The sequence below is a fragment of the Triticum aestivum genome, chromosome 6B (genome assembly GCF_018294505.1).
Source record: "Triticum aestivum cultivar Chinese Spring chromosome 6B, IWGSC CS RefSeq v2.1, whole genome shotgun sequence".
Lineage (NCBI taxonomy): Eukaryota > Viridiplantae > Streptophyta > Magnoliopsida > Poales > Poaceae > Triticum > Triticum aestivum.
The window spans coordinates 511,775,753-511,784,585 of NC_057810.1; the positions used below are offsets into that span (position 1 = coordinate 511,775,753).

Here is an 8,833-nt window from a genome sequence, read left to right on the forward strand (position 1 = left end):
TGTCCGCGCGGCTTTGCTGCAGGCCAAGTCTCGGAGAACTTGGAAAAAACACACGTTTATCTTGCGTAAACCATGTACACATATTTGAGGAAGAGGAGGAAGAAGAGGAAGAAATACAAAAATTCTCAACACTCTAATGTTTAGTTTCACAAATAAATCATCCTTCCAAGGCCACAAATATCGCCCACATCTCTTTTTGGATATTCCATGTAGTATCAGCAAAATTATCTATTCAGCACCAGCCAGACTGCCCCTAGCCAACCACCGGCCGCCAGCCTACGCCCACCACGCTCGCGGCTTCCGGCGGGCGCTTGGCACAGTCTCCATTGCCGCTCAGCTCTGGTACAGCAGTTCCGCCATTTTCAATTCCACTCACTCATTTCCCCATCATCATCATCAGCCATGCTTTCCACGCAGATCCAGCAATCGAGCTGAACATTCGGAATCCACTCAAAAAATAAACAAACTCCAAAATCATTTGGAAAAGTGTAAAGGAAGCCAGCCTTCACCTAATGTGGCTCGGGAGCTGCGCAGGCAGCGCGACCGCAGCCGCGCTACATAAACCCGTCGCCCACCTGCGGCCCCTCCTCAGAGTCTCCGCCTGTTCCTCCACCCCCGCACCGCTCCACGCCCACGCCCACCCCACCGTCGCGGCTGGTCCGACCCGGGGCCCGGGCCCCAGCGCAGGCGTCGCGCCCACCGCGATGCCGTCTTCCTCCTCCGCGCCGACGACGCCGCCGCCCGCCGAGGAGACGACCGCCGCCGCAGCCAGTGGGTTCCGCCTCACCGAGCCCTCCTTCCTCGAGTCGCTCATGCCGAAGAAGGAGACCGGCGTTGACCGCTTCCTCGCCGCGCACCCCGAGTACGACGGCCGCGGCTCGCTCATCGCCATCTTCGGTGAGTGCCTTCCAATTGCCCCCCGCCCCCTGCTCCGGCTATAGTCCATACTTGCCATCGTTGTGCTGAGGGTTGACTGTAGTTGACCTCAGCTTTTGGCTGGAGAATGGATTTCGCCGATGCGGTCTGAATTGGCAATTCGGCTGGATTCCTAGGCGATACTTTGATTCGGCAGAGGTTTAGCCGCGTCTGAGTTCTGATACGGCATGCCGTCAACTGGAGTGTAGTTCACCAGGTGTTTCGGATCGTCGTTCTGCGCAGTTGGTAGTGTTCAAGTAGGTGGCTACACGGAGCTGCCTAGCTTCAGAGGATTTTCTGACTCATTACTTGGGGGCTCAGTCGCTGCAGTTTAAGCCCCCGTATGCAATGCCTGTAGTTGTGGGAGATTAATGAAATGGTTAATTGACTTCTATGGGAGGTGATCTGCTGTTTTTGTAATCCTATTTGCAGCTTATGGGGTGTGACTTCACTTGCTTGTTGTATGGTTCAGACTACTGCAGCAGGCAGCACTTACCCGGTTTGCATGATCCTAACTTAACATAGACTTAGATGTTGCCATGTTGCAGCACATGGCATATCACCTCTTGTCGCTAACGAAACACAACCAATTTCTATTGACAAAAAATAAATGCTTCTACGAGTAGTCATCTATGTAAGGACGAGATAAACATGCTCTAAAGCTCACCAGTATGAGGCTATTACAAGTTAACAACTCGCGTACATGGTGGTTGGAAGGTTTCTTCATTTGAGGAAGAGCTCAGGCAGGTTACATGGGTATAGCTCGAGTCTCGGACGATCTGTGGTGGATCTGACTCTGGCATGCAATTATTATGTGTATTTCATAGGATTTCATTGTCCTACTTGTTTTGCGCTGATGTGACTTGTATGTCTGATAGATTCTGGAGTTGATCCGGCTGCAGCTGGGTTGCAGAAAACTTCTGACGGAAAGCCCAAGATCCTTGATGTTATTGATTGGTACTTAGACTCTTCCAGGATTTGGAAACTGCACTATTTGTTTATTTATTTTCAGATGCCAACTTCTCTTGAATGATGTATTTGCCGACGAGTATGCTCTTAAATGTAGCACGGGTAGTGGTGATGTTGACACGTCCAAAGTGGTGAAAGCTGATGCTGATGGTGCTATAGTTGGTGCTTCAGGTTGGTCATGCCCTGAGGGTTTGTTTTGTTTATATTACTCATTTAATGGGATATAATTTGAAGCTAAACATTTATTTATGTGAATTAGCAAAATGTGTTAAAACCAAACTCGTTTTTTCCCCTTGTCGTAGTCACTGCAACTTTTTTTTGTTAATGCTGTTCAACTTTAGCATGTACATATTGATTATGATTCTATTGGTATCTGAGGTACCATATACCAATTATATTGTCTTTTCAATAGTTGCGACCTGTAGCGCTCCATGCCTTGAAGGATATCCATATTCTGAAAGGCAATTTTCTGTCCTGATGCCCTGATATGCTAAGCTCTGTTTACACTCAGGCGCTCGTTTGTCTGTAAACCCCTCATGGAAGAACCCTTCTCAAGAGTGGCGTGTTGGCTGCAAACTAGTATATGAACTCTTCACGGACACACTTATATCTCGATTGAAGGTAAACACAATATTTAATGCCTGCATTCTGAAGGTTTTATATCACACTCAATATCAATATTTTAATGAAATTCTATTAAATATGACTTCAGAAAGAAAGAAAAAAGAAATGGGATGAAGAAAACCAAGAAGCGATATCCGGAGCTCTGAACCAGCTGAACGAGTTTGAAAAGGTTGAAGTGACTTCTTTTGTTGCGTATAGATTCATTTGGTTTACAATTTTGATTCTCCTTTGCATGCCGTTTTTCTTTTTATTATATGTACTCCTTGTAGATTACACTTTGCGCGATAGCTATTGTCAAGCATTGTGAGTATGTGATGTGGCAGTCAAATAATGTGGTTCAGCTAGGAGATACAGAAAGCCATTAATGAAGTGATTTTGCATATGTACTGCTAATATTGAGTCTATATTCCAGCTAAGAGTGATACTGCTGGCCTTGCACACTGCTTTTTATGAGATTCTTTAAACACCTATTTAAATGAGTGGCTCACCTCCACCGAAAATGATTGCAGAAGCATAGTAAGCCTGATGATGCTAAACTGAAAAAGGCTCAAGAAGACCTGCAAAACAGACTTGATTGCCTGAGGAAACAAGCAGATGTAAGAAAGCGATCATACTTCCCCGAAATTTTAGCCGATTTCAGCTATTGTACATGTCATATTTCTGTTTCTGCAGGGTTATGATGACAGGGGACCTGTGATTGATGTTGTTGTATGGCATGATGGTGATGTGTGGAGGGTTGCAGTTGATACTCAGGGACTTGAGGATAAGAAAGATAGTGGAAAACTAGCAGATTTTGTTCCATTGACAAACTACAGGTATGGTTGATCTTGTGGTGTTGATGTTGTAAAGTAGACGACGTAATCTCTTGCACACACAGTTCATTGCTCCTTCTAGTCCTCGAAAGACATTTTATTTTCTAGGGTCCTGTTCGATGTGCTTTGTCCACATGAATACTTCAGGTGCTGAAAGTGCTCATTTAAGGTCTTCATCAGAGAATTCACTTTATTTTCATTACGTGAGCAAATATAAGGTTATGGAATATTCAAATGAATATGGAATATTATGTGAATAGAAAGATTAATTATTTAGATAAGCAAGAGAGAGAGATTGAGTCTGTATCCTTTTTGATTATTACTTGGTGTTCAAGTAAGTGGCGCCAAGCGTCTGGCATTCTGTGACAAGAGAGTGACACAAAAGCTAAAAGGCAGGTTCTATAGGACGGCGATTCGACCGGCAATGTTGTATGGCGCTGAGTGTTGGCTGACTAAAAGGCGACATGTTCAACAGTTAGGTGTAGCAGAGATGCGCTTGTTGAGATGGATGTGTGGCCAACTGGCCACACAAGGAAGGATTGGGTTCAGAATGATGATATATGAGGTAGAGTTGGGGAGCACCGATTGAAGAGAAGCTTGTCCAACATCGTTTGAGATGGTTTGGGCATATTTAACGCTGGCCTCCAGAAGCTCCAGCACATAGTGGATGGCTAAAGCGTGCTGAGAATGTCAAGAGAGGTCGGGGTAGACCAAACTTGACATGGAAGGAGTCCATGAAGAGAGATCTGAAGGACTGGATATCACCAAAGAACTAGCCATGGACAGGGGTGTGCCAGAACCATGAGTTGGTTGTGAGATCTTATGGGTTTCAGCTCCAGCCTACCCCAACTTGTTTGGGACTAAAGGCTTTGTTGTTGTTATAACTGTGAAATACGTCTTCCATCCCAAAAATATAAGCCGTATTTATTAGGACACGTTTCACCAACATTTATACTCTACTAATATGTGATTTATGTGATACAAAATCATCATCATAAGTACTTCTGTAGATGATTCTGTTACATCAAATCCCTATCTGCAGCCCACCATCTTCATGGCGATAGTTACCTACTGTTGTATACAATTACTGTTGCACCACTTCTTCTGGTTGGAGAAGCTATGCCATTTTAGGTTCTCTCAAAATGTATATATGATTTGTAAATCTAGCGAGAAGCCAGTGATTCAATATGGGATGTTTTATTACAATTTTTGTAAACATGATATACCAGACATGTTTTCACTTGTAGTTGAAGTAGTATGCTGTTCCCATATCTTATCTTATACAATCTATCCGTATTACCATTATAAACTAGAAGGTTATCGTCCATATATTGTGTTTCTGATCTATACAAAATTATCTGCAGGATTGAGCGAAAGTTTGGGATTTTTAGCAAATTAGATGCTTGCTCTTTTGTAGCAAATGTGTATGATGATGGGAATCTTGTCAGCATAGTAACTGACTGCTCTCCGCATGCTACCCATGTTGCCGGCATTGCAGCTGCTTTTCATCCTGAAGTATGTTCCTTAACTTTTGGCTTTTCATTTAAACCACAATTATACAAGCACCAGTTTATTGATTTTTTTTTAAACAGGAACCTTTGCTGAATGGAGTTGCACCAGGGGCACAATTGATTTCTTGTAGAATAGGAGATACCCGCTTAGGATCAATGGAGACAGGGACAGGCTTGGTTAGGGCCTTGATAGCTGCAGTAGAGGTGATAATACTCCCTTTTGTGCATCATTTATCAGAGTAAATAACAGTGTATTTGCCTCTGTTATATTTACAACTCCTTAAACGCCTCCTGATGAAGTGCTTAATGTTTGCGAAATAACAATAATTTTTTCCCCTACGTCTCAGCTTTTTTATTGACCTGCTTCCTTGAATTCTTTTATATTCAGCACAAATGCGACCTGATTAATATGAGCTATGGTGAGCCTGCTCTTCTTCCTGACTATGGAAGATTCATCGATATTGTCAATGAGGTGAACTCCTTTTGTGTGCTATTATTTCTTATCCATATTCATTCTTGGACATTCTAGTCTTCTTTCTTAGAATGTTTTATAGGAATTTAGCCGGGGCTCTATGTTATTTCACAGGTTGTCGACAAGCATCGTATTATATTTATTAGTAGCGCTGGAAACAACGGCCCGGCTTTAAACACTGTTGGTGCACCTGGCGGGACTAGTTCAAGCATTATTGGTATTGGTGCCTATGTCTCACCAGCTATGGCTGCTGGAGCTCACTGTGTCGTACAACCTCCGTCGGAAGGGATGGAGTACACATGGTATGTGATCAGTTGGTAATTCTTTTATTGCGTTATACAATATAGTTCTCTAACAATGGCATCATCCGAGGTCAACTTGGGTCTAGTCCTCTAACGTACGGTGAACAACTGGGCAGCGCTAGCCCGGGAATGCTCGTCGTCCTCTAGTTCCCAAACAAATTTTTTTATTGCTAATTGAACCTTTTGGATTTTTAAGGTCTAGTCGAGGTCCCACAGCTGATGGGGATCTTGGTGTCTCCATTAGCGCACCTGGTGGAGCAGTGGCCCCTGTGCCAACATGGACACTTCAGTCTCGCATGCTCATGAATGGTACTTCCATGTCATCTCCTTCTGCTTGTGGTGGGGTTGCTCTCCTTGTTAGTGCCATGAAGGTTTGTCTGGCCAACATCTTTTCCGTTAACGAATGGGAAGTACTCCATCCATCCCAAAATAAGTGACTCAACTTTGTACTAAGTTAGTACAAAGTTGAGTCACTTATTTTGGGACGGAGGGAGTATGAAACATGTATTCAGTTACTTTAATGAGGTGTATATTTTAGGCTGAAGGCATTCCAGTAAGCCCTTATACTGTGAGGAAGGCAATCGAGAATACAGCTTCATCTATAAGTGATGTGCCTGAGGAGAAACTGACAACAGGACATGGGCTTTTGCAAGTTGATAGGTTAGCACAATTTTTCTTCTCTCTGTTATCTAGAGGGATACATTTTTCTTAATCTAATGCTATTGATTTTGAGTTCAATCATCATACATACCATTGCTGTTTTCTCAGGGCTTATGAATATGCGCGGCAAGCTAAGAAGTTGCCACTTGTTTCTTACAGAATCTCAATCAGTCAAGTAGGGAAGTCAAGTATGCATCATATTTTCCCATGATAAATCTTCTTCTGAATGAACTTATGAATTCCAACAGAAATTAATAAGAATGAAGAATGACCTCTACTGAACGCTACAGCCACTCAACTTCTTCTGAAGCATTTTTTTTTCATTCTGTTTCTTCGGAAAAGCTCTTCTGAAGCATTTTAAGCAGAGACAAGTCATGTCAATCTAACATAATTGAAACATGAAAAAAGAAATCAATTTTTTGGCATGTACAAGTACATTTTTTTACATGTTTATTCACCATGAAATGTTTCTGCTGTCGAAGAAAATTATAATAAAAAACATGCAACTGTGCATACACAATTTTTAATCCGCATACGCATCATCCTTAAAATGTCATATAAAACTAAAATGTAGTATTAGAGAATTTCTGATAAGTAATAACATTCTCATCTCAAGAGCAAAGACATGAGCTACCTTTTTGATGAAATAAATATCGCGTCAAAAACAAATCTGTAAGGATGAAAGGAAAACAATTCTCATAATAGTGGTTAGAAGAGAGTATAACATTTCTGCACTCGATTGGGTGGATAACTAAGAAAGGGAGTTAAAGATTTTTGTTGGCCCGGATCAAAATTATCTCATTTTCTCGTGCTTATTGATATTGTATAGATGAGTGGAAACACTACAACTACTACACTCGATTTTCTTAATGGATGAACAATTTGAAACTGAGACCCCCAAGGCCTTGAAATGTAGTGAACAGAGGGATTAGTCACAGTTACAACTTCTACTGGGCAATATTGTATTGGTAATTTGGTGTTTTCTATTGATTTTGGGACGCTGTTCTACTCTAGAATAGCAGTTTATAGTAGATCAGGCAAAACTATTGGGAAGGGGGTATGATGTACTACCTGTGATTCACACTAATTGATGTTGAGTTCATACATTATATTTGATTACTTAACTCAAATGTATTATCTGCAGTTCCAAAACTAAGAGGAATATATCTACGTGGGAGTAATTCATGTCAACAAACGAGTGAGGTCAGTTCCTGATAACTTGTTTGGGTTATCCTGGCATGCTTATATTTCCCTCTCCCCAAAAGGAGAGTTGGTTTTGTAGCATTGTATTTGACCACTGTAAGATGGTTCTTTTACTTCTTTAGTACTACCTCCGTCTCAAAATATAAGACATTTTTGTAGGTTAGTTTAGCCTACAAAAATGTCTTAAATTTTGAGACGGAGGTAGTAGCTTAGTAGGCGTGTATGACTTGTTTATGATCAGTAAGATTGAAAAATGTTTTACAAGTTTTTCTGTCTGGTGGAGCACAATTTTTTTATCTGTACTAGATGTTTTCATTTGTTTTAAACATTACAATTAACTATATGTTATATCCTCTGCTTTACAGTGGACTGTTCAACTTAACCCAAAATTTCACGATGATGCGAGTAATTTGGAGCAATTGGTTCCATTTGAGGAGTGCCTGCAGCTGCATTCCACTGATAGCTCTGTTATTAATATTCCTGAGTATATATTGTTGACAAACAATGGTCGCAGTTTCAAGTTGGTACCTTCTTTCTGTTCAACTAGATGTTATTTCCCTCGTTCTCCTTCTCAAGAGCAATAATTTTTGATATCAACTTGTACTTGGTCTTCCTATAATTGTTGATACTTCGGTTTATAAGGACATGCGCGTTAAACTGAACTGCACTATAGTTTGTTTCGTTATAGGTAATGCTTATGCATATGTGTCATACAAACATGATTCCTGATGCTGGATATTCTTTTATATTTATACAAACATCACTAAAAACCAGCGGCGCATTGTAACTTATAAAGGCTTTTCAACCAAAGGAATGTGTAGGTTGGTTAGTATCATAGCACGCAATGGCAGATGAAATTAGAGGCCTTTAAGTTAGACATGCAGAATAGTAGTAGTAAATAATTTGCTCAATTACACGCCCTGTTTATTTTGTCAAGTGTCCTGTTTTCATTTGGTTTGCTTTGCCTTTTTGCAGCATTGTCGTCAATCCTGTTAATATCAGTAGTGGCCTTCACTACTATGAAGTTTATGGCATGGATTGCAGAGCACCATGGCGTGGACCCATTTTCCGAGTGCCAATCACAATAATTAAGCCTATTGCTCTATCAGGAGAGCCGCCAGTATTGTCACTTTCCAAACTGTACTTCAAGTCAGGTACTAATTATTGTTCTTGCTTACTGGGAGCTCTGATTTAACTTAAATTAAAATCATTATTGTTGCCCTCATTCTTTTGCATATGCTAACATTGCTTGTATTCATCAACATTTGGAGAGTGCACTCCTGGAGGAACTAGGTAGATGATGCCAATGTGCAGATTTGACTTCCCCTAGCATCATATTTCTGTATTTGTTCTAACCACAAAGAC

At 41.3% G+C, this 8,833-nt stretch overlaps 1 protein-coding gene across 3 annotated transcripts in view; it reads left to right on the top strand.

Moving 5' to 3' along the window:
• The first annotated feature begins 213 nt into the window (after nt 1-213).
• The window catches only part of LOC123137711 (tripeptidyl-peptidase 2), a 20,561-nt gene continuing 11,941 nt past the window's right edge, over nt 214-8,833 (top strand). Inside the window, exons 1-18 of one of the 3 annotated variants that reach the window (XM_044557548.1) lie at nt 214-342; nt 418-897; nt 1,794-1,872; nt 1,982-2,055; nt 2,396-2,505; nt 2,597-2,677; nt 3,018-3,104; nt 3,181-3,323; nt 4,685-4,835; nt 4,913-5,035; nt 5,220-5,303; nt 5,418-5,605; nt 5,802-5,976; nt 6,144-6,265; nt 6,374-6,453; nt 7,410-7,468; nt 7,834-7,988; nt 8,444-8,622. In XM_044557548.1, the coding sequence (XP_044413483.1) occupies nt 513-897; nt 1,794-1,872; nt 1,982-2,055; nt 2,396-2,505; nt 2,597-2,677; nt 3,018-3,104; nt 3,181-3,323; nt 4,685-4,835; nt 4,913-5,035; nt 5,220-5,303; nt 5,418-5,605; nt 5,802-5,976; nt 6,144-6,265; nt 6,374-6,453; nt 7,410-7,468; nt 7,834-7,988; nt 8,444-8,622 (2,275 nt within the window). In that variant the 5' untranslated portion in view covers nt 214-342; nt 418-512. Of the gene's footprint in view, nt 898-1,793; nt 1,873-1,981; nt 2,056-2,395; nt 2,506-2,596; nt 2,678-3,017; nt 3,105-3,180; nt 3,324-4,684; nt 4,836-4,912; nt 5,036-5,219; nt 5,304-5,417; nt 5,606-5,801; nt 5,977-6,143; nt 6,266-6,373; nt 6,454-7,409; nt 7,469-7,833; nt 7,989-8,443; nt 8,623-8,833 lie in introns of all 3 variants that reach the window. The other 2 variants (XM_044557546.1, XM_044557549.1) reach the window with 2 other exon arrangements.